Source organism: Saccoglossus kowalevskii, chromosome 17, assembly GCF_978046115.1.
Source record: "Saccoglossus kowalevskii chromosome 17, keSacKowa6.1, whole genome shotgun sequence".
Taxonomy (NCBI): domain Eukaryota; kingdom Metazoa; phylum Hemichordata; class Enteropneusta; family Harrimaniidae; genus Saccoglossus; species Saccoglossus kowalevskii.
The window spans coordinates 826,117-852,136 of NC_140657.1; the positions used below are offsets into that span (position 1 = coordinate 826,117).

General features: G+C 36.2%; 1 protein-coding gene across 1 annotated transcript in view; it reads left to right on the forward strand.

Moving 5' to 3' along the window:
• Positions 1-24,278, forward strand: part of LOC100369016 (uncharacterized) — a 47,000-nt gene extending 22,722 nt beyond the window's left edge. Inside the window, exons 5-23 of the mRNA XM_085492357.1 lie at positions 635-831; positions 1,103-1,188; positions 2,554-2,644; positions 5,102-5,234; positions 5,785-5,974; positions 6,480-6,590; positions 8,341-8,916; positions 9,853-10,203; positions 10,322-10,414; positions 10,510-10,559; positions 10,869-11,222; positions 11,867-12,038; positions 12,326-12,380; positions 12,553-12,986; positions 16,250-17,013; positions 17,276-17,487; positions 20,609-20,859; positions 21,214-21,391; positions 22,810-24,278. Coding sequence (XP_085348483.1) covers positions 635-831; positions 1,103-1,188; positions 2,554-2,644; positions 5,102-5,234; positions 5,785-5,974; positions 6,480-6,590; positions 8,341-8,916; positions 9,853-10,203; positions 10,322-10,414; positions 10,510-10,559; positions 10,869-11,222; positions 11,867-12,038; positions 12,326-12,380; positions 12,553-12,986; positions 16,250-17,013; positions 17,276-17,487; positions 20,609-20,859; positions 21,214-21,391; positions 22,810-23,106 — 4,595 coding nt within the window. The 3' untranslated portion in view covers positions 23,107-24,278. The remainder of the gene's footprint in view (positions 1-634; positions 832-1,102; positions 1,189-2,553; positions 2,645-5,101; positions 5,235-5,784; positions 5,975-6,479; positions 6,591-8,340; positions 8,917-9,852; positions 10,204-10,321; positions 10,415-10,509; positions 10,560-10,868; positions 11,223-11,866; positions 12,039-12,325; positions 12,381-12,552; positions 12,987-16,249; positions 17,014-17,275; positions 17,488-20,608; positions 20,860-21,213; positions 21,392-22,809) is intronic.
• The last annotated feature ends 1,742 nt before the right edge of the window (positions 24,279-26,020 follow it).

Consider the following 26,020-nt stretch of genomic DNA (forward strand, 5'->3'; position numbering starts at 1 on the left):
GTGTAAGACAACCTTGGTCTCTCAGAGCAGCATGGTGACACCACCAACACGCTGTCTGTATACTGGGGAGAACATAGTCTTTATGATACTAGGAAAGTAAGTTGAAAAGTAAACAACATTTCAACTGACTGGGGGAGATAACAGAAACATGGAGTTATAAAAATGTTGAGTTACAAAAATAAAAATAAAAAACGCCCATATTTTAGAAACCACTGCCAAATTGTAACTTTATGTTCAATTATCAGTTAACTGAACTTAGAGTTACAGGCAATATACATTATTGTTAGTTTTTTTGAACGTCCACGTTTGGTAACTCAAACATTGTGTATTTCCTGTTTTAGTTAATTGAACATGGTTGGCATGGTCAATTTTGTATTTCAATGTTTTGGTAACTCGAAGTCCATAACTCAACAAGTCAGCATTGCTACAGTGTATATAGCTAACTAATTTATTTTATTTTTTCCGCTAGGTGTGATTATTAAGTGCTTCTCACAATACAAATTCAGATATATATACAAGTTGTAGGGCAACATACTGCAGATGATACCCATCTCACAGCCATATATCAATGACTATAGTAGTCACACATTCTCATTTGCAGTTGAATCAACATCATGTCTTCTTGCTCTTTTAGCCAAATCCAGAGGACTGCCTGGTACAACTGCAGTCTTACAACAAAGCAACTCTGCCCCTGTTAAAGTGTATGGTGATGAAGATGGTGCATGTAGCAATGCATTGCTGCCAGCCACTGGTGAATGGACACAGTTAGCCCCAAGAGTTGAGGTAGCTAAAGAAAACACACAGACAGCTGGTAAATGGAATAAATGCAAGGTAAAAATGAATCTACTATCAGTGGTTGTCATTCTTTCACCTTCAACTATTTGCTTACAGAACCATAAATTCAACATCTAATTCACTATTGATCAGTTCTCTAATGAAAACAGCATGCTTGTATTTCTTGTGTATGACTTGTGTAAGACTACAGTATGTATGTAGATACATGCAGTCTATGTTAGGCTTGCCCTGTAATTTTGAGCTTAGTGGACTGTCAACTCGGCTGCATTCTGTCATTGTGATACTTACTGTACATAATATTTTTCAGATTCCTCAACGTGGTGGTGTTAGTATTGGTATCAATGATGTTGATATGCCAGCCTTCTCTGTACATGAAGACCCTGAGCAATTAGTGTACGTGCAGCAGCCTTACATATTGACAGACTTTCTCAACAGTCTTCACATATTTACACATAAAAATAAAGTCTGTCGGTACTTACAAAGTTGGTAATCAGTTGTTCTAATCTTACAACATCCAAAGCAATCTTACTGATAAAACAGTGGTTTTCTCTGTAACCGACAGGCACTGACAGCCGTTTTTGTCCAAAGTTATTTTTCAAGTAATTCTTTGGCACATTTTATTAAAAATTTTTGTAGCTATTACGCATGATTGGTTACTGAACGCAAGTCAGCCGGTGTGGTAGTTGATTCAAACTGGCTAATTGGCGGTCATGTTGGTTTAATTTTCATTTCTTGTCCATGTCTTGCCCGTTGTATGTTCAAAGACACAATGGTATATCAAATGCACACATAGTTTTTAGTTTATTTTTTTAGTTATCTGGGTTGCAGATACACATTTTATTTTATTTTTTTGATCCAATTCAGTTATGCCACTATATCTGTGACTGACATGCAGGGGCCAATTGTGTTCAAAGCTGGTACAAAGACAATATATCACATAATTCGTATGCACCAGCCAACATCATTTCAGACATTTCATTTTACAGATTTTATTTAAGATGGCTGACAAGTGGCCAATTAGTTTGTACAAAGTATCTTTCTATCGCTATTTTTTTTTAAATGCTGATACATACATGTATATGGCTTTATCCATAGTACTAGTGTTTACATTTTTTAGTCCCGTTCGGACACAGTCCGAAAACGGGGACTTGTGTTTTGACGTCCATGCGCGTGTCCGAACCTGTATCTTGAAAATGCCTGGACTAATCACAATCAAACTTCACACATACATCATACATGATATTCTACATTTGCACGTCAATTTGTTTCACGATCTGATTCAAGATGGCCGAATGGCGGCCATTTTTGTACTAACAAATCATAAAAATCATTATGGATGCATTTCATTCAAACTTGGTACATACATTAGACATTACGGGTTCCTGATGCAAGTCATTTTATTTTTCAGATTGGATTCAAAATGGCTGACTGGTGGTCATTTTGTTTTAATGATTGGGCTTCTAGAGCCATATCTCTTAAATGCTTTGACTGATTATAATTTTATATATTCGTTATACATCATGTTATATATATACATGTATTCAAAATGGCTTATTTTGAATGCTGTTCCAGAGCAATATCTCTCAATGTGGACAAGTACTTGTTTGACGATCAGATACAAATGTCAATCATTTTAATGTTAAAAAACTCGTATTCCTTACATGGTTATATTCCAGCTATATTACTATAAACAAAACTATATATCTTAAATTCGATAACTAACTGGGACTGTGCCATGCATGGCTTGTTTTTATACAGTACACCTTGTAAGCGAGCTGAAATGGATCGCCAAGTATTGAGTGCAAGGAAACCACAAAAACCAGTAAATCCACTTCATAACATAGCACTGGTAAGTGTATTGCATATAATTTTAGTGAGATGTAACAGTAGGGTAAGCTATTTGTACATAGCTAAAAATTATGGGAATTCAGTGCCAATGTACATGTTATTTTGTAGGCCAGTGTGTCTGATGGTAATTCAGTGCCAATGTACATGTTATTTTGTAGGCCAGTGTGTCTGATGGGAATTCAGTGCCAATGTACATGTTATTTTGTAGGCCAGTGTGTCTGATGGGAATTCAGTGCCAATGTACATGTTATTTTGTAGGCCAGTGTGTCTGATGGTAATTCAGTGCCAATGTACATGTTATTTTGTAGGCCAGTGTGTCTGATGGGAATTCAGTGCCAATGTACATGTTATTTTGTAGGCCAGTGTGTCTGATTGGAATTCAGTGCCAATGTACATGTTATTTTGTAGGCCAGTGTGTCTGATGGTAATTCAGTGCCAATGTACATGTTATTTTGTAGGCCAGTGTGTCTGATGGGAATTCAGTGCCAATGTACATGTTATTTTGTAGGCCAGTGTGTCTGATGGGAATTCAGTGCCAATGTACATGTTATTTTGTAGGCCAGTGTGTCTGATGGTAATTCAGTGCCAATGTACATGTTATTTTGTAGGCCAGTGTGTCTGATGGTAATTCAGTGCCAATGTACATGTTATTTTGTAGGCCAGTGTGTCTGATGGTAATTCAGTGCCAATGTACATGTTATTTTGTAGGCCAGTGTGTCTGATGGTAATTCAGTGCCAATGTACATGTTATTTTGTAGGCCAGTGTGTCTGATGGTAATTCAGTGCCAATGTACATGTTATTTTGTAGGCCAGTGTGTCTGATGGGAATTCAGTGCCAATGTACATGTTATTTTGTAGGCCAGTGTGTCTGATGGTAATTCAGTGCCAATTTACATGTTATTTTGTAGGCCAGTGTGTCTGATGGTAATTCAGTGCCAATGTACATGTTATTTTGTAGGCCAGTGTGTCTGATGGTAATTCAGTGCCAATGTACATGTTATTTTGTAGGCCAGTGTGTCTGATGGTAATTCAGTGCCAATGTACATGTTATTTTGTAGGCCAGTGTGTCTGATGGGAATTCAGTGCCAATGTACATGTTATTTTGTAGGCCAGTGTGTCTGATGGTAATTCAGTGCCAATTTACATGTTATTTTGTAGGCCAGTGTGTCTGATGGTAATTCAGTGCCAATGTACATGTTATTTTGTAGGCCAGTGTGTCTGATGGTAATTCAGTGCCAATGTACATGTTATTTTGTAGGCCAGTGTGTCCGATTGGAATTCAGTGCCAATGTACATGTTATTTTGTAGGCCAGTGTGTCTGATGGTAATTCAGTGCCAATGTACATGTTATTTTGTAGGCCAGTGTGTCTGATTGGAATTCAGTGCCAATGTACATGTTATTTTGTAGGCCAGTGTGTCTGATGGGAATTCAGTGCCAATTTACATGTTATTTTGTAGGCCAGTGTGTCTGATGGTAATTCAGTGCCAATGTACATGTTATTTTGTAGGCCAGTGTGTCTGATGGTAATTCAGTGCCAATGTACATGTTATTTTGTAGGCCAGTGTGTCTGATTGGAATTCAGTGCCAATGTACATGTTATTTTGTAGGCCAGTGTGTCTGATGGTAATTCAGTGCCAATGTACATGTTATTTTGTAGGCCAGTGTGTCTGATTGGAATTCAGTGCCAATGTACATGTTATTTTGTAGGCCAGTGTGTCTGATGGGAATTCAGTGCCAATTTACATGTTATTTTGTAGGCCAGTGTGTCTGATGGTAATTCAGTGCCAATGTACATGTTATTTTGTAGGCCAGTGTGTCTGATGGTAATTCAGTGCCAATGTACATGTTATTTTGTAGGCCAGTGTGTCTGATGGTAATTCAGTGCCAATGTACATGTTATTTTGTAGGCCAGTGTGTCTGATGGTAATTCAGTGCCAATGTACATGTTATTTTGTAGGCCAGTGTGTCTGATGGTAATTCAGTGCCAATGTACATGTTATTTTGTAGGCCAGTGTGTCTGATTGGAATTCAGTGCCAATGTACATGTTATTTTGTAGGCCAGTGTGTCTGATGGGAATTCAGTGCCAATTTACATGTTATTTTGTAGGCCAGTGTGTCTGATGGGAATTCAGTGCCAATTTACATGTTATTTTGTAGGCCAGTGTGTCTGATGGGAATTCAGTGCCAATTTACATGTTATTTTGTAGGCCAGTGTGTCTGATGGGAATTCAGTGCCAATTTACATGTTATTTTGTCGGCCAGTGTGTCTGATTGGAATTCAGTGCCAATGTACATGTTATTTTGTAGGCCAGTGTGTCTGATGGGAATTCAGTGCCAATGTACATGTTATTTTGTAGGCCAGTGTGTCTGATTGGAATTCAGTGCCAATGTACATGTTATTTTGTAGGCCAGTGTGTCTGATGGGAATTCAGTGCCAATTTACATGTTATTTTGTAGGCCAGTGTGTCTGATGGGAATTCAGTGCCAATGTACAACAAACATCTAGTGTATGCTGGTGTCAAAGAAATGTCTTTTGAAGAACTTCGTGGAGCAGTATATAAGCAAAAATCAGCCCAGAAAGCTATAACAGGTATGTCCTAAAATATGGCTATGACTTATTCTTACAACACATTCTAAAACACACATCGTTCAAACTACCAGTAATACATTCTTAGTATTATCTGTACATCCCTCAGATCTAAATGTGATCATTTTGTAACCAATAGATGTCATGATTTCAACATTTTACAACCATAAAATAATGGAATTAACCTTCTCACCACCAGATTTTTGCACCCAAATTTTTTTTGCACCTTTTTCTTGTATTCTTTAAAATTTCTGGAACCTTAATTTTGTAGCCAACAGACAAAATTTGGCGATTGTCATGGAACGTTCTTGTTCTGTTAGTTTTTGCTGCTGACAAAGTCAAGCAGATCTATTGATTGACTACTCATTAGCAACAACTTTACATTTTCAACTTCTTTTCAACCTTCTCTGGGTCATTCTAGGCCAGATAAGTTATTTTTGTGAATGTTTTTGTTATTGGTGAGATACATTTAGTTAGAACCTCTTCCAGATTGGATCATTGAAAGTGTTCAATGCATTTCAGTACAGTGACTTTTGACATATTCTTATTACAGAGCAAGAAGATCGTTTAAGAAAACAGCAAGAGCAGTTTTCATTAGAGAGAGAGAGGTTTTTAGATGAACAGAGAAAATTAATGGAAGAAAACAAACGATACTTTGAAGAACAGCGACAACAATTTGAAGAATTAAAGAACAATGTAGTCATGAAGAGTAATGTAGAAATCAAAAGGGAGATGTCTGAAAGGTATAGTAAGACATAATTGATTGTATATATACCAACTATCAGATGGCACTCTCATGGTCAGCATTTCTTTTTTATGATACAAGAGATTGTCATCTGAATTTGGTATGTCTCATTATGGGAATAATACCATAATTTGATTTTTAAGTTTGCAAATTAATAGCATACAAATGAAATTGTTTTTGTACATGAAATTAAAAGTATAATTTTTGGTTGATTCAATAAATAGTGATTGATTTTTTTCAAATTAAACAGAAATTTGCTTTGCAGTGTGTATGTAAATCTGCAAAAATAATGCACTGATACCTAAGTTACGAGTATGCCCAGAACTGCAATTAAAACAAACTAGAGGTACACTGTGATTAATTCAATAAATGTGACACAAAAAGATGTAACATCACTTTAATGATTGCATTATTGGACATATTCAAGTACTCTTCTATAAAATCCTTCAATAATTGTGCCGATCCGATGTAGACTTATGTCTTGTGTGTTTATATACTTGCAGGGTACAGGAAGAGGAATGTGTTCAAAGCAGACAGGTTACTGTGCTAGCAGCAAAACAAAGTCTGAAATTTGCTAATGAACCAGTCAGTTCCCAAACCAATAATGTACAAATGTGAGTTCTCCTTAAGTAGCTTTTTCTAAATTATATTGGCTGATTTGTTTCTCGTTTATTTGCATGTTAGTGTATAGCAGGAGACAAAGAATGTATATGTATACATGTATTGGTTACATGCTTTGAACATACAGATTTCAATCAAACTTGTTACAGGTATCACACATGTGGGTTACTGTGACACGTGGCTATAGGGAGTCATTGGTGCTGGATATCACACATTGAGGGTTACTGTGACACATTACTATAGGGAGCCATTGGTGCTGGATATCACACATTGAGGGTTACTGTGACACATTACTATAGGGAGTCATTGGTGCTGGATATCACACATTGAGGGTTACTGTGACACATTACTATAGGGAGTCATTGGTACTGTATATCACACATTGAGGGTTACTGTGACACATTACTATAGGGAGTCATTGGTGCTGGATATCACACATTGAGGGTTACTGTGACACATTACTACAGGGAGTCATTGGTGCTGGATATCACACATTGAGGGTTACTGTGACACATTACTATAGGGAGCCATTGTGCTGGATATCACACATTGAGGGTTACTGTGACACATTACTATAGGGAGTCATTGGTGCTGGATATCACACATTGAGGGTTACTGTGACACATTACTATAGGGAGCCATTGGTGCTGGATATCACACATTGAGGGTTACTGTGACACATTACTATAGGGAGCCATTGGTGATGGATATCACACATTGAGGGTTACTGTTACACATTACTATAGGGAGCCATTGGTGCTGGATATCACACATTGAGGGTTACTGTGACACATTACTATAGGGAGTCATTGGTGCTGGATATCACACATTGAGGGTTACTGTGACACATTACTATAGGGAGCCATTGTGCTGGATATCACACATGTGGGTTACTGTTGCACATTGCTATACAGGGTTCCCAGCCCATCAGGAAAAAAATATTTTACTTTTTTTCAGTCAGGGAAAAGTCAGGGAATTTGATAAAAATGCCTAAGATCAGAGGAAAATAAAAGAATTTTGATTTTCCTGAAACTCAAAAGTGGTCAGTCCAACTGTTATTTTGTTGTATATATCAAAACAACATCCATTGATTGACTGGCTATAGTGTTTCGTTTTTTAAATAGGCTAGATAACAAGTAGCTATAGCAGCTTTTAGCCTCAGTGGCAGTTGAGATGGGACAAATAATCCCCTTTCTCTTGTTCAAGGGGCAACAGTGAAATTGTTCAACTTGATTGTTGGGAGTGGCCTTGATCAGTATTGATTATTTGATCAGCATGCTTTAGGCTAAAATAAAAAAAAATACTCTGTCTCAAAGCTTGTGAAATTTTTTGAAACTGATTTTTATTTTTATTTTTCTTCACTTCAATTGGCCTTTATCTCCATGAATATCCAAAACCAAAAATGACTGAAATGTTGATACTTGTATATTTTTAGGAATCTAGTAGAATAACACCTGTGTTTTACCCCCATTTCTTCCAAAACAGCAAACTTTCTTCTTTTTTGTAGTAAAAAAATGAGAAAAAATAATAACATGAAACAAATGAAATTCTGACCTTCGACAATCAAATGTCCACAGCAAAACAAATGCGTGCGGCAGCTTTGAGACACAGATTTTTTTATTTGGCCATATTATAGACTTTTTAGTCTGGCTTGAGTATTTTGGTCTTACCTATGTCAAGGAAACCCTCAGGAAGCCAAAACGACAGCTACCAACAGTTGCATCATAACTGATTTAATTCCAGAAATCAGGGCAAGCCCTTCTCCCAAAGACCTGGAGACGTACCCCACTTGAGACCTGGAGACGTACCCAACTCGAGACCTGGAGACGTACCCAACTCGAGACCTGGAGACGTACCCCAATCAAGACCTGGAGACGTACCCAACTCGAGACCTGGAGACGTACCCCAATCAAGACCTGGAGACGTACCCCAATCAAGACCTGGAGACGTACCCCAATCAAGACCTGGAGACGTACCCCAATCAAGACCTGGAGACGTACCCCAATCAAGACCTGGAGACGTACCCCAATCAAGACCTGGAGACGTACCCCAATCAAGACCTGGAGACGTACCCCAATCAAGACCTGGAGACGTACCCCAATCAAGACCTGGAGACGTACCCCCATCGAGACCTGGAGACGTACCCCCATCGAGACCTGGATACATACACCACTCAAGACCTGTATCCTATCAAGGCGATATTGGAAATGTTATTCAGCCTATGGAGCTTGGTTCACAATCAATCAACTCAAATGCATCAAATGGTATTATACCACTTGGTACAGTGAGAGACAGAGTGCAAATTCAACCACAAAATAGGTAAATCAATATTAGAATTAATAACCAGATATTTAGCAGTGAAACCAAATAGATTTAGCCATCTATAAAAAAAAAAAGAAAAACTTGTATCTGTTCAAATGTGCTTGCTGTGGACACTTTTCCATGTGTTGTGGTCTTTTGAATTTGGAAAATGTGCATCATGTCAAGTCTCATTCCAACACAATTACTTTATTAGTCTGATCTATAAGTCTGACTTGCCTTAACAATCATTCAAAACTTCATGCATCATATCATACATGTGAAATCTTTTTGTGATGGCTGACTGGTAAAAAATCATCAAAATCAAGTGTTTCTGCCATTTAGGAAGCTGATCTTATTTGGGCCATTTTGTTACAATGACTTCCTGTGCATAGGCACATTTGTCAAGTTTGGACTGATCCAAGTTTTACAGATACAACATGTCACTTTGCATGCATTTTATTGCTAAAATTTATCCACAATTTCTGCCATTCCGGAATCAGATCAGTCATTTATGGCCATATTTTGTTCATCATTTTGTTTTTCAAATCATATTCAAAATGGCTGACTGGTTGCAATTTTGTTGTCAAGAATGCTGTTCCACAGACATACCGTGTATATTTAAATTTTGCACAACTGAGCATTTTACTGCACATCTATGCATGTGCATTGTGGAATAAAACTTCCTATTGTATACAATGTAAAAGTAGTATCACTCTGGAAACTCACTCTAGAAAGTTATGTCAATTTTTGGAAATGTTTCACAATATCAATAATATAGAATTTTGTCACCGATGAATATTGAGATATGAATAAATTTCCATTTTTGATATCCTGATTGTGAACTTATAATAATGAGTGTGCTGAACATGATATATAATCTTTAATTCAACCCTTCTTAATGAGAGATGAAAATGTAACACACTTACACTATGTGACTTTTTTTCTTTTTTGTAGAGAAAGGGAATTAGTGCATCGAAGTGCGATGGAAACATCCAACTCACATGATCAGCAAGTCAGTGCAATGGAAACATCCAACTCGCATGATCAGCAAGTCGGTGCGATGGAAACATCCAACTTGCATGGTCAGCGAGTCATTGCGATGGAAATATCCAACTCGCATGGTCAGCAAGTCAGTGCGATAGAAACATCCAACTCGCATGGTCAGCAAGTCAGTGCGATGGAAACATCCAACTCGCTCAGTCAACGAGTCAGTGGATATAATAGTCGCGCAGCAAAGCAACGCAGCACCTACAATAACACTAGAATATCACTTCCATATCTGGACAAACCAGCTGACTATAAAACGTGAGTGTATATTTCATGCTGTCTCGTACTATATGTATTGAGTGCCTGTGATTTAAGAACCTGATATTGTATGTCAATATAACAGAGCTGACTTTCTGACTAATTTGCTTATCTGCAGAGAGAATTCAGTATTGTCTGAACAGAACAAGATGACAGTTAAGACTGAAAGGATTTCACTTCCATTTTTAGACAAATCATTAGAAAAAGACAAGTAAGTGTGCATCTGAAAATTGACAAACTACAATTTGATATAAGTTGAAAGAACTGAGTGTAATGTTATGAATGACAATGTCATTTCCTTTATAGAGATTTTACAGTAACACAGCAACTTTGTTTTGAAGATATGACTAGCACAGGTAAGATACAATTATTGTCTCAATGAAAAGTTCTTACCGTATATGTTATACCTTTGAGATTTGGTGATGCTTTGGTCGATATGTCATTTAATGATATATGCGAATTGTTGGATATGTGTCTAAGTGTTTGGCAATCATTTTAGCTTTTCAATAACCTAAAGGGCTCCCTAGCAATGACCTCAAGGGCTTCCTAAACTTTCTTATTCTATGTTGTAATAAGTACTTATTATTAATATTATAGGGATATTGAAAGAGCATCAAATTAGAAATGCAGCTTTTAAATGATTAATGCTTTGTTTGTTTTTTCAGGAATTTTCACAAATCAAGGAATGGTGCCAACTGTAACTTCATCTTTAAAAATGGAGCGGCAGCAGCAACCATCACAATCTATACCTGCAAATACAAATAAAACTCCAGTAGGTCTGTGTGTGTCAAATGATAGTGTACCTAAAAAAACAACAGTAGATTTTGTACACAATCTGTCAAGTGGACATCCAACACCTAATACACCAGGCTTCTCGTTAGTTGCTCCATCACCAACAGTTTGTACTAAAGAAGCAATGGGTGTTATCACAGCTATGTTTGCTGTTCGTGATCCTTGGTTACCAGAAGAAGATCAGCCTGAGAAAAATGTTCACTTTGAAGCCCAGTTTGCCACGACAGGTATGGATTTATACACTGCACTGCACTACACTACACTACACTACACGTCTTATAACATACTCATTCTTTAAAGCTAATCCAAGGTCAATTGTGTCAGTTTCCTTAGGATATTTATTATCATTGTAATACTGTTTCAGACACAGTAACATTACCAACTAAATTGATTATGTGCAGCTCAAGGCTGTTGTATGATTAGAAATGGTTAGAATAACCTGAAAAGTAATTGCATGTATAGCAGGAAATGTTGCTGTTTTGATGTTCAAAACAATATGGCGCTGACAGTGTGTCATTGATATTTTTTCACTTTTTGACTCCTGTGTGCGAAGCACAAAAAGGGAGTCTTTGCAGTTAGTGTGTCTGTCTGTGTGTGTCTGTTCCACTGACATCTCAAGAACCATACATTGATTTTTGATGAAACTTGGCACATAGATGCTCCAAACTAATGCGCAGATTTTACTAGTTTTGGGTAAAAATCATACAAGTACATATTAATTACCTAATTTGCATAATTAATTAATTTTCACCTTTTGATATTTCAAGTAGTAATCATCACATTTCAATGAAACTTGGTACATAGATATCATAGGACACTGCACAGACCTGATAGTTTTTAGGATAATAATTTTCAATGTTTTTGTTTTAAGAACCATCATCCAGTGGATTTCAGCATTCATCAAATTCAGTGTTTTCATCAAAAACAACAATAAATCCGCTAACCACACAACCATTTAGTGAAGTCAACAATGATATACAGTCTGGAGGATTTGTCATCTATGATGAAACTGCTATGTCAAACAAAGAAAACCAGGATAACAGGTTAGTGTGTTAATATAACTACCACCTTTGCATTGCTTTTTATTATATTAGTATTATATTACTGCCTCAAGGGCAATCAAAATTTGACAGCATGGCAGCTGTAGGTGTGTAATCTTAGATCTTGGTCATAATAATTTGTAACAATTGTCATCCAGCCTCTGTCAACAGAGCACAAGATATCAGAGGACAGGGGCTGAGCAGCATAGTATGATGAATGCCCACTGTAAGTGTCCCATCTAATTCTGTGTTTGACTGTGTTAACTGTGTTTTTTGTTTTCTCTGTGCAGACAGAGTGTGATTGAAACAAGTGGTGAACTTGGGGATCACTTATCAGGTGACCAGGTTAGTAGTTCATATTATATCTGGAGCTGAACCCTTTTCAGAAGTTCATAAATGTTGTGGTCTGTAACCTTGAAATAATTCTAAACATATTTTATTGATATGTGTATGTATAACACAACAGCTGGTCTAACTGAATTGTGGTCAACTGTCATTCATCATTTTTCTTATTCAGGAACATGAAATGATTGATGGAATGCAAGTTTTGCAAATTACTGATAAGATGAATACAACATTAGCAAATACAGGACCACAAAGTGACAATTTTCAGAGAGCAGCTCGTATGGCATCAACTCCATTTAATCCATCTGCGCTGTTTAATCCATCAGCTTGTCCCCCCTCCCCTCCATGTAGTACAATCAGAGGTCTAGACAACACTCATAACCACAGACAACTAAATCTTGGAGACAGTCTGCTACTGTCTACTGTCAGCTACAAAGACGATGCACATACAGGCCAAGAAAATGTGAAAATGAAATTAGGAGAAATATTGACAATTGAAACTGAAAATCACTCACAAAATACAGCTGCAGTTAGAATTACGAAACAATCCTCAGAAGAAAATTATGAGACTACTATAAATACAGTGCCACCCTCAACACCACTAAGGTAGGTAGGATAGTTGCAACAACACATAGGTGGGATTATAGCCTACTGATTATATTACAACAACACAGTACTTGCATTCACGCACAGCTCCTTAGCACGGGCTAAGAGGTCAAATTCTTTAGCCCGTGCTAAGAAAACGCGCGTGAACGCTTAGCACGGGCTAAGGAATGTTAAGTATGGTTAAATCTGATCCGAATTTAAGACGCGGTCTAGACCCTTAGCACGGGCTAACGAAGTCTGCGCGAACGCTTAGCCCCGGCTAAGCGCCCTCTGTGGCAACCTTTTGGTGTGAAAATTATGCACGTGTTCAAATACGTCCAACTTTCTCATTCCCAAAGTTAACAGACCTGAAGTTTTCAAGGAATGTTGCATTGTCCCATGTTCGTATAACGACTCTATTCCACCATTCATTACTCAGCGCTCGCTTCCACACTGATCGGGTCGCTGTAGTAGAGATTATAGCAGCTCCAATTGTAGACAAAATAAATTTGGTTCGCTGTCTACGACATGCACTAATAAAACTCTGTATTCTGTTACGCCGTTGTATACTGTTTCTGTGCATCGAAATAAGTTGGTCTGTCTTCTTTTGCGTTCCTGTGCACGTCACTTCAAAATTAGAATGAAACATGCCAGCAGCAGAAATTGGGATTATAGCCTACTGATTATATTACAACAACACATAGATGGGATTATAGCCTACTGATTATATAACAACAACACATAGGTGGGATTATAGCCTACTGATTATATTACAACACATAGATGGGATTATAGTATACTGATTATATTACAACAACACACAGGTGGGATTATAACCTACTGATTATATAACAACAACACACAGGTGGGATTATAGCCTACTGATTATATAACACATAGGTGGGATTATAGCCTACTGATTATATTACAACAACACACAGGTGGGATTATAACCTACTGATTATATAACAACAACACACAGGTGGGATTATAGCCTACTGATTATATAACACATAGGTGGGATTATAGCCTACTGATTATATTACAACAACACACAGGTGGGATTATAACCTACTGATTATATAACAACACACAGGTGGGATTATAGCCTACTGATTATTTTACAACACACAGGTGGGATTATAGCCTACTGATTATATAACAACAACACATAGGTGGGATTATAGCCTACTGATTATATAACACATAGATGGGATTATAGTATACTGATTATATTACAACAACACATAGGTGGGATTATAGCCTACTGATTATATAACAACACATAGGTGGGATTATAGCCTACTGATTATATAACAACAACACGTAGGTGGGATTATAGCCTACTGATTATATTACAACACGTAGGTGGGATTATAGTATACTGATTAAATTACAACAACACACAGGTGGGATTAAAGCCTACTGATTATATAACAACACACAGGTGGGATTATAGCCTACTGATTATATAACAACACACAGGTGGGATTATAGCCTACTGATTATATAACACACAGGTGGGATTATAGCGTACTGATTATATAACACACAGGTGGGATTATAGCATACTGATTATATAACACACAGGTGGGATTATAGCGTACTGATTATATAACAACAACACATAGGTGGGATTATAGCCTACTGATTATATAACAACACATAGGTGGGATTATAGCCTACTGATTATATTACAACACATAGGTGGGATTATAGCCTACTGATTATATTACAACAACACATAGGTGGGATTATAGCCTACTGATTATATTACAACACATAGGTGGGATTATAGCCTACTGATTATACAACAACACATAGGTGGGATTATAGCCTACTGATTATACAACAACACATAGGTGGGATTATAGCCTACTGATTATATAACAACAACACACAGGTGGGATTATAGTATACTGTTTATAATACAACAACACACGTGGGATTATAGCCTACTGATTATATAACACACAGGTGGGATTATAGCCTACTGATTATATAACAACACACAGGTGGGATTATAGCCTACTGATTATATAACAACAACACACAGGTGGGATTATAGTATACTGTTTATAATACAACAACACACGTGGGATTATAGCCTACTGATTATATAACAACACATAGGTGGGATTATAGCCTACTGATTATATAACAACACATAGGTGGGATTATAGCCTACTGATTATATTACAACAACACATAGGTGGGATTATAGCCTACTGATTATATAACAACACATAGGTGGGATTATAGCCTACTGATTATATAACAACACATAGGTGGGATTATAGCCTACTGATTATATAACAACACATAGGTGGGATTATAGCCTACTGATTATATAACAACACATAGGTGGGATTATAGTATACTGATTATATTACAACAACACGCAGGTGGGATTATGGTATACTGATTATATTATAACACAGGTGGGATTATAGTATACCGATTATATTACAACACACAGGTGGGATTATAGTATACCGATTATATTACAACACACAGGTGGGATTATAGCCTACTGATTATATAACAACACACAGGTGGGATTATAGCCTACTGATTATATAACAACACCACACAGGTAGGATTATAGCCTACTGATTATATAACAACAACATACAGGTGGGATTATAGCCTACTGATTATATTCCAACACACAGGTGGGATTATAGTATACTGATTAAATTACAACAACACACAGGTGGGATTAAAGCCTACTGATTATATAACAACAACACTGGTGGGATTATAGCCTACTGATTATATTACAACACATAGGTGGGATTATAGCCTACTGATTATATTACAACACATAGGTGGGATTATAGCCTACTGATTATACAACAACACATAGGTGGGATTATAGCCTACTGATTATACAACAACACATAGGTGGGATTATAGCCTACTGATTATACAACAACACATAGGTGGGATTATGGCCTACTGATTATATTACAACACATAGGTGGGATTATAGCCTACTGATTATACAACAACACATAGGTGGGATTATAGCCTACTGATTATACAACAACACATAGGTGGGATTATGGCCTACTGATTATATTACAACACATAGGTGGGATTATAGCCTACTGATTATATAACAACAACAACAACACACAGGTGGGATTATAGTATACTGATTATATTACAACAACACACAGGTGGGATTATAGCTTACTGATTTATGTACCAGGTAGTTAATAGGGAAATGTTCTATTGACAACAAAATTGATAAATCAACTGCATTTTTCTATTCACAGTCCAATCTTAGAGAGAAGTTCTGAAGATTATCATTCTTCTAAATCTAGTGCTGGTAGCAGTGGAATGCTTTCACAGTTGTCTTCAAGATCCATGCCATTATGCGAGACTACCAAGTTAAAGGAGTCATCGATATGTAATCTGGATAACACATCTCAAAAGTTACAAGAAACCACTATGAAACATACTTCTCAGGCACTGGAGCATACTCGGGAAACAAACATCAGTCATTCAATGAGTGTCATGGCGCACCCACAAGAAACAAACATCAGTCGTTCAATGAGTGTCATGGAGCACCCACAAGAAATAATCAGTCGTTCAATGAGTGTCATGGAGCGTCCACAAGTTACAAAAAAGTTACAAGAAACCACTATGAAACATACTTCTCAGGCACTGGAGCATACTCAGGAAACAAACATCAGTCGTTCAATGAGTGCCATTGAGCTCCCTCAAGAGACAAACATCAGTCGTTCAATGAGGTCCATGGAGCTCCCTCAAGAGACAAACATCTGTCATTCAATGAGTGACGTGGAGCGCCCACAAAAAACAAACATCAGTCATTCAATAAGTGCCATGGAGAATATGGAAGATGAGGAATACTGTAATACACCAACTCTTGAACTAACAAGTGGTATTAATCCATTTGATAAAAACTTCATATCACATCTACTGACGACTATTTCAACACCCCTTCAAAGCTATCCTGGTTACTTTGAAATTGATTCAGATTTACCAAATCTGCAGCAGGGACTAGCAATTAACTTTGGTCAGTATTCTTAATTATTCATCTAATTAATTCTTTGTTTATTTTTGGATTCAATTGCATGACATTTGACAGACTGGTTAACACTTTTGTTTCTATTTGAGTGTCAGTAAATATAACTGCAAAAAAAAAACCCAAGAAATCATAAAATATACTTAAATATTTGCTAATGACGAGCATGGATGAGTAATTATCTTCATTGGGAATCAATTTGTAAAAATTAGTTTAATGTCATGCATATTGCCATTTTAAATTGTTTCTGCAGATTCTGACTTGTTTCAAATCAAGAAGCGTATTGGTGAGGGTGCATTTGCTAAGATATACAGAGCTGGTAAACTTGATGCTAATGATTTTTCCAACTTTGAGTGTCATGATGAGATTGTATTGAAAGTACAGAAACCTGCCTGGCCATGGGAGTTTTATATTGTGAGAGAACTCGGCAACAGATTACAAATGTTAAAAGAACCTATTGATATAGTAAGTTGCATCTCATGGTTTTAAGAAATGAAACAGTATTAAACTTTTTCTTTCTGGTCAATGTTGATAGCATGGTTGTACATATAGTCATGTGACCTTGTTCATCTAGTGAATATACATTGGAATGAGGGCTTAGGTGTTCCAAATGACAGATACCACACCTCTTTGAACTCGTTTAAAAAATTTTTCTTCAACTCTTGGCCATCTTAGGTTATGCTTAGAACATATTTTATTTTAATGACTGTGTTCAAACTGCTTTGTTGCTGCACAACTACCCAGGACTGATGAATCGGTTGGCTGTTACTCATCCAACCACTATCTGTCATCAAACTTTGTGATCAAATCTTACTCTTAAACGTCACTAAAATAGACCATTACCAATTGTAAACTTAATAAATCAGATGCTATAGCACACATATACAAATACCAGGTGTGTTTTATATTGCACTGAAAAACTGCCATGTTTAGGTTGTCACCTATTTTGGATGGTTTGCAGAAACAGTCACACCTGGAAATAACAGCCTTGTTCACTGCCCTTGTTTTTACACCCCTTTCACCCCTTAATTACACGAAGAACTGCAGTCAGATGTTGATAAGTCGTTACAATTGGTCAGGCAGTTTGTTTTGAAATTTACTTCATCTGTTCAAAATGTTGGCAACAACCCGGTAATTATCAAAGGCGTGATTGACAGGTCAACAACAACAAAATTAAAATGTAGCAAAAGTTGTTCATTTCGATAGACACCATGGCGACGCTACTAAAATTTAAAAGTTCCGTCAGTTGAGTTTCATGTCAGTATGTCAGTATCCAGGCAATGTTTTCACTATTATAGGTCGTTGCAATGGATAAGCAAGGTGTGGAAAAACCTGCTGTAATAAGAGAGAGGGTAGTTCAGCTTTATTTGGGAGCAATGTCTTATTCAATATTTAAAAAAAACTGTTTTAATACAAGACATCAGCACCTACATAAACTAAGCCAGTAACACATTCCTTGTATACAAATTTTTATCTTTTTTTAATGCTTTTTTGTTCCCTTACTTTTTGTGTAGTTGTTTTTCTTTTACTAATATCTGATTTGTAACCCTTTTCATCCCCTCCGGGGGATGTTGTGTGTTAATAAATAAATAAAATTCCGAGATCGGTCGACAGAGCGGTGTTTCGAAAAAAACAGATCACACTATTGTGAAGCGATACATCGCAACTGGTAGCATTCTTCCTGGGAAAAGTGGTGCTTGTCAAGTCGTCCACAATACATGTAGCCTGGACAAGCTTCATATACACACACTGATTTTTCGATTTCCTGCTTCCTTGTGTCCTCTATGGTGGCAATGTGCACACGTTGCTTCGACAACGTTTAATCCCGGTAAAGCTAACGGGGGTAGCGGCGGGGGTGGCGACTTTAAGTCAGTCAATTCGCGTTCAACCGAGATCTTTACTTGTGAAAGTGTGTCCAACTTGTCAGTTAATTCATTCTCCCGATCCTGTAACAATGGGGCTTTGTACGTCGGAATTTTTGCGGGTGTTACCCTGTTGGAATTATCGGTGACAAAGTCAAGTCTACGCTTTCGCGACATCGAAGTGTCGTTGTCGGTGTCTACGTATTCTTTGGTCTCAGAGGACTTTATCGCTGGGGATTTCATATCCACCGCGTGTATTTGTAATTTCAGTGTCCCACTTTTTGAGCGCACTATGTTGTCAGTGAGTAGAAGTTTAAATCGGTCATTCCGTGGTAAATCCAGCTTTTGGGTTTCATCATCGAGTACTTAAATGCGTGTTGCTCCCATCCGACCGAGGTATTTGATTTCTCTGGTGATTAGCCCAACAAAATCTTCGAAAGACATCTGGTGTAACCGAGTTTCAGTGATGTAAATTGGGGTGATTCGTACACTTCCATAGTACATATAATGTACTTTGATTAACATCTCCGGCTCGCGAATTTCCATCATCTTGAATTCGTCTGGCACAACTGGCAACCTACCTTCCGCATGTGTGGGAACGAACTGGGAATATTTGTTCTGTTATGCAAATTAGCAATAATGCTAAAGATATTGGCCAATCAGTTTATTTGTACTGAGCCGCCATGGTGTCTATCGAAATGAACAACTTTTGCTACATTTTAATTTTGTTGTTGTTGACCTGTCAATCACGCCTTTGATAATTACCGGGTTGTTGCCAACATTTTGAACAGATGAAGTAAATTTCAAAACAAACTGCCTGACCAATTGTAACGACTTATCAACATCTGACTGCAGTTCTTCGTGTAATCAAGGGGTGAAAGGGGTGTAATATACATGTATGTGTTTCTATTAATAAAACAACTTGTGTGCCAGGTTATCACTGCAAATTGTGAGCTGCTGTTAATCAGTAGGAGACATTTGTTATCAGACATGCTGGTTGTCAAAAATGTAAACTCTCACAGTGTGCTGGTCTTAACAAGTGTACTTACTATGTAGATTTAGTTGATTTCTTTTTAGGCAAATTTCTTTTCAGGCAAATTTCTTTTCTATAATCGTAGCGAAGTTTTGGTTTCTTGCTATTCTTAACATTGCTATAAGTGTAAAAAAGTTTAATAATATTCTTTGGATATTGTGAGAGTAACATTGCATAATGACTGGCGTCCTGTCTCATTTTAGCAGATTTTCAGCTTTATCGGTTTCTGCAAAATTAGATGTATTTATGTATCCCAGTGGTACATTTCTGGTATGAAATAAATATCCATTTACTGGAGCCTACCCTGGTCGTTCTCGGTACAGATGTAGTAGTTTAACATAAAGTACATGCATATACTTTATATCGTAAAGGGGTTAATTATTCACTGTTTTAATTTTGCTTTTTTCGCTGACTGGAAAACTTGCTAAATTAAAATTTAGCATAGAACACATTATCTAAATAATAAAACCGTGAATTTAAAAACTCACTGAATCAGCAAAATTTCAACCCAGCGAAAATTAGTCATTTTACAGTAGTACATTTCTACAATTAAAAATTTGAAAAAAACTATGTTAATGAAAATAATAAAAAATAAAACAAACTAAAAATTAAACTACATCATTTGTTTTTTTCTTGGAAGAGAAGGAAACTTGTTTTAGTCCTGACTATGATTAATTTGTTTTCTCTACAGAGCTGTGGATTGATAGAGCTTGACACTGCCTATATGTACAATAATGGTAGTATTCTGACAACTAAACTACAAAGCAATGGCTCATTGCTATCCTTGATAAATCTATACAGTAAAATGAATAATACAAGCTGTATGCCAGAACCATTGATTATATTTTATACCATTGAGATTCTACATATTGTTGAACAAATGCATAAATGTGGTATTATACATGCTGATATTAAACCAGATAACTTCCTTGTCAGAAATATGTAAGTTTTGTATTTTTTTTTTACACCAATTCCATTTCTATTTTCTTTTGGCTGAAATACAAATTGGCTCGACTGTAATTTATTAGGCCCAGTGTTGTCTTTTCACACGTCTGTGTGAAACATTTAATTGTTACGTCTGCCAAACTAACCTTCTCTTTGTGATCAGGTTTTTTCAAATAACACCATTTATTTTTATTCAAAAATCAAATATATTTAAGAGTGAAAAACAGTGCTGGAAGTACTTTCCCATAATTCTGTGCTTTATATATTCAGTAAGATACTAGTATTCATTTTTGCAGTACTCCTTGTCTTAACCCTCTAAAATCCTAACTGATGGTGTTTTTTACTTCTCAGTGATGAAGACATTGATACAAACAAAGCCCTTAGTGAAGTAGCAGGACTACAGCTGATTGATTTTGGACAATCAATTGATATGAAATTGGTGCCAGAAGGGACTACATTTACATCATCATGTTATACTTCAGGTTTTATGTGTCATGAAATGCAGACTGGTAAACCATGGACATACCAGGTTGGTATTACTGACACAAATCAGTAGAGCATTTCTACCTTCTCTGAAACATCTTACATGGAGCAAGTTTAGAATGTTGCGAAAGGCACATAACTTTCTGAGAAAAACATCAGTGGTTCAAAACACATTATTTTTGGAAAAGACTGATTTTATGTGGGTAGCCCTCTATGGCCAGACTTGCTAATGACTCCTGAGGACACTATATACCCCTCTTGAACCTATAATTCCTTAATCAATTCAGGGTTCTCCCCAGTGTATTGTAGCTTACACCTTTCCTATAATTTTGAATAGCCTATAATTATAACAATAGGATCTTAACCTATACAATTGATACAGAGATTAGCCTATAAGTAATATCAAACTATTACATCATAATAACAGATGATTAAATCATATACTAAGGTAAGTAATAAATAAGGTTCCCAACCCATAAGTCATAAGAATATTATGTCATAATACCAATCTAAGTAATAAGAAGTCTAACCCATAAGTAATGTAAGGTATTAACCCAAATTAAGCAATGAAAATTACATGATAGTACCAACAGAAGTAGTAAGGTTTTCAACCCGTAAGTCATAACAGACCATTACATCATAATAACAGGGGTCAAAATAAAAAAAAAAAGACCTAGTTGTCACTGAGTGTATTTTTTCCAGTGGAATGATAATACTGCACTAGAATATGAATATTAATATGTAAATTGTGATTTCCCAGAAAAAAAATGTATAGTCCCAATGGGCAACCAGTTCCAGGATTTGGTTTCCCTCATGGCAAAATGGGTTTGCCCCATGCAAACCGCTAGTTTTGAACCCTGTTCAATACCAGCCTAAGTGATATAGAACTTAATACAACAATTATGCACAATATCAAGTATAAGTATTTAGGAGTTTATCCCATAAATTTATTCCTAAACTATCTTATATTGCTATAATTATTCAGAACCATTCAACTAAATTGTGGGTGTGTGTAGATCACTTTGTTTTGAAGTTTTTTTTTACAATTATGCCTGCAGATGATTTTAACTCATTAATGTTACATCAATATCTTAAAACGAAACAAATATATAGAAAAATCCTGTCTACAAAACATGTTGCCATTCATGCCTCGTTTAAAGTTCAGTTATTTTTTGATGACATAATTAGAACCAAAGATGCACACTAATTTTGATATTATTATCAATAAATGAATGAGTTGTTAAATTGAATATTGTTCTCCCCATAAATGGCTTTGAATTATGTATGTTTATGGAACTTCACATAAATCTCAACATATGCAGTTTTTTAGTCAATGTTTGTGAACACTAATGACAAGTGTTAACAAATGAGTATTTAATGAGTTTTTGAGATGGAAATGACAAGAATACTACATCTCATTGTTTTATCTGTGAAAAATGACTGGTGTTAAATGCTTATTTTCAGACTGATTACTATGGAATTGCAGCTACTGTGTATTGCATGATGTTTGGTCAGTATATGTCAACATTCCGTCGTGGTATATACTGGAGACAAAACAAATCAGTATACAGATGGTTTCATGCTTCAGTTTGGAATGATTTCTTTCACGATATGCTCAATGTACCTGGCTGTACACAGTTACCATCCCTGTCAGATCACAGGCAAAAGCTACAGGAGATTCTACAGACAGTTCCTGTTGAAACTTTTCAGAAACTTAAACAAAAACAAGATATGATGTTATTTGAAGCACAGAACATGTAATTATGTTGTCAAGGTTACATCAATAGCCTACACAACTGTTAGGGTGTTTTGTATGGAATTTATTTTCACTGACTTTTGACAAGTTTAATGTAAAATATAGGAAAAAAATATAGTTGGTGGATTTTATTTTCATTGAATCATTCCTTCAGAGAAAGTAGAAAAATTAATTCCAAGCAAAAATAAAGTATTTTACAGTATATTCTATTATTCTTATTTGTGAATTTTGAATTTACAATACCTACAATGCAGGTTTTGTTTTTAATATTACACAGATGCAAGTACTGTTTACTTTTAAGACTACTTGTGTTAATGAATTAATTTTAAATGTACATGTATATTACCATTTAACAACACAGTTTATACATTATGTGTCTTCAATTTACATGTTTTGCTTACATTGTCATTACACCAATTTCAGAAACATGATGAACAAGAAACAAATTAACAGAATCAAAACTAAACAAATAGTGTTTTGAATGAGTAATTTATATGGCCTGTCCTGTCAATTAAATACTGTTAAACCACGGGAATTTTTGCAATCTTATGATATTAATGAAAGTCACTGAAACTCCATTTTCTGATTTTAACTGACTTAAAAATTTGTCTTGCGAAATTAAGGCACTTAACAATCGTCATTGATACATGGAAGTATGCACTTAACTTTGAGTATGCGGAGGGGCATCTTTAACTCACTGCTAAGAAATTGTTTCTTCAGCAAGGGACTTTTTTCACAGCACAATTAATGCATATACTTTGATGTACCAATGGGAATTCATTGAATAACGAGTGAAAACAAAACTTTGAACTAGTTTTTTAGTCTGCCATGTAACAGTGTAACAAGACTTATCCCTACACAACAACATATATAAATTTGGTTGCTCAGTATAACTTTAAAGTTGTGTTTATCCATCAATCAGCTTAGCACAGCAGCTGACCCATACAAATACATTGTACAGTGCAAGCAACATACAATGTTCTGTGACCTAGCTCAGCCCTGAGAATATCAATAATATTAACTTTATATCAATATCAATAGATATATTTCAAATAGTTTGGACATTGTTAATAGGTTTAAATGTCATGACTGTAGCAGTTTTTCTAGAAATGTTTTTCAAAATTATTTTTCTTCATGTGTATTTCTTGCAGTTAGTAAAACTTGTAATGTGTCTGTATATCTCTGATGTTGGGTGATTCTATTGTTAATTGTATATTTACTGATTGTTGCTACTTACCCTCAGTGACTGCCCAAATTATGACAGTGACTATTTGCTCACAGATATTATAGCAGGCACAAATAAGATTCATCTGGACTTGCAAAGTCCCCTGGTAAAGTTCAATGTTCCAATAACCCCATCAACTTTCCTAGATGGAGTGACCACAAATAATTTATAACTTTTTGTATAGTCCCAATGACTTGTTGATATTTAGAAACCCATGTCAGATTTGTTAATGAAACAGGATGAATACAGAACAGTAAGCTTCTATGTCACCAGTGAATTAAAAGTGTTGGTGGAGTGGCAAGTTTTAATCATTCTAATGTCTAAACTTTGTTTAAACTCTCTCTTGTTAAAAAAAAAAAAAACACTGCTCTGAAAACTAATACCAAGAATGCATGCCAAAATCAGGATTATCAACAACCCCAAAACCACTTGCGGTATATGCTGATAAAGTCTCACTTTGGCAATCAGTCCAAGCACACAATTGTAGTTCATGGAGCTGGTGAGAACTCCTTTGGTTCATGCGTGAGGGGCTTTCCCTGCACTTTGTATGAGTCGGTCGGCAAACTTTGGTTAGCAGGGTGACATTTTATGAGAAGTACCATGCCCCACACTTTGTGGGTTCACACTTAATGGCTTTTCATGACTATTACCACAGCCATATACTTGTATTCAGTAGTCAAACACGGCTACAAGAGTTGGTTTACAATTTTTAAGCCAAACAGCATTGTTGTTTAAGACAGCCATGATACCACAGGAAGTAAGACTTGTTGGGGAAAGGAGCTATCTCCAGAGTGAGACACCACCAACTCACTTATTATTCACACATTTTTGTTACCATGAAAAGCAGCAGACCTCAAATGTGCATCACTGCATACATTTATTATCACCAGATCTAAAATAAGCTGTGCATACCGAATCACCCTTAAAGTCGCTGATAGCTATGACTCTTGTTCCTTTGGGTTGAATTGCCCTTTTATGTATTCACAAAATTATTTGGTATACCAGTAGCATGTCTGCTAAGAGCATGATCTAGCATTTTCTGAATTTCATAGCATCCTGGAAAATGCTGGTACTACACTATACTACAGGATCTAGTTTTCTCCGTGTGGAATTCAACTCTCAGTTAGCCTAGTAAGGCTAAGTATAGTGAGTTATTATCTACATTGTATGCTGTGCCTTAAATAAATCGTGAAGTTGAGGACTCAAATGAGTTTTTTTGGAATGGCTACTTCTATGTGAGGAATTGTTCCCAAGGGTCCCTCTGAGCACATGGCCAGACTGATCTCATACAAACTTCACATATGTATCATGTCACACATGCATATACATGTATGCATTCTTTTCTTTCACGGCAAGATTTAAGATAGCTGTATGGCAGCCACTTTAGTGCAAAACTGTATTTATTTACTTTCCTGCATGGCCATTGCAGAACTGGATCTTCGTCATGCTTTGAATGATTTCATTTAAACAAGAGATATACTTTTATGGGACCTTGCTTTATGAATCGAATCAAATTCCAAATTGTCACCATTAAAGAATGTGGTGAGCCATAATATTTCTGACAAGCCTACTCTGATTGCTAACATACCGGACGTCACATGACTCGTGCATTATTTTTTTTGAAATGTCCACAAAAAACATTCGTAAAAAGAAAGTATTTGTGAAAATTTAATTGAGTTTGAAATGCCAGTGTC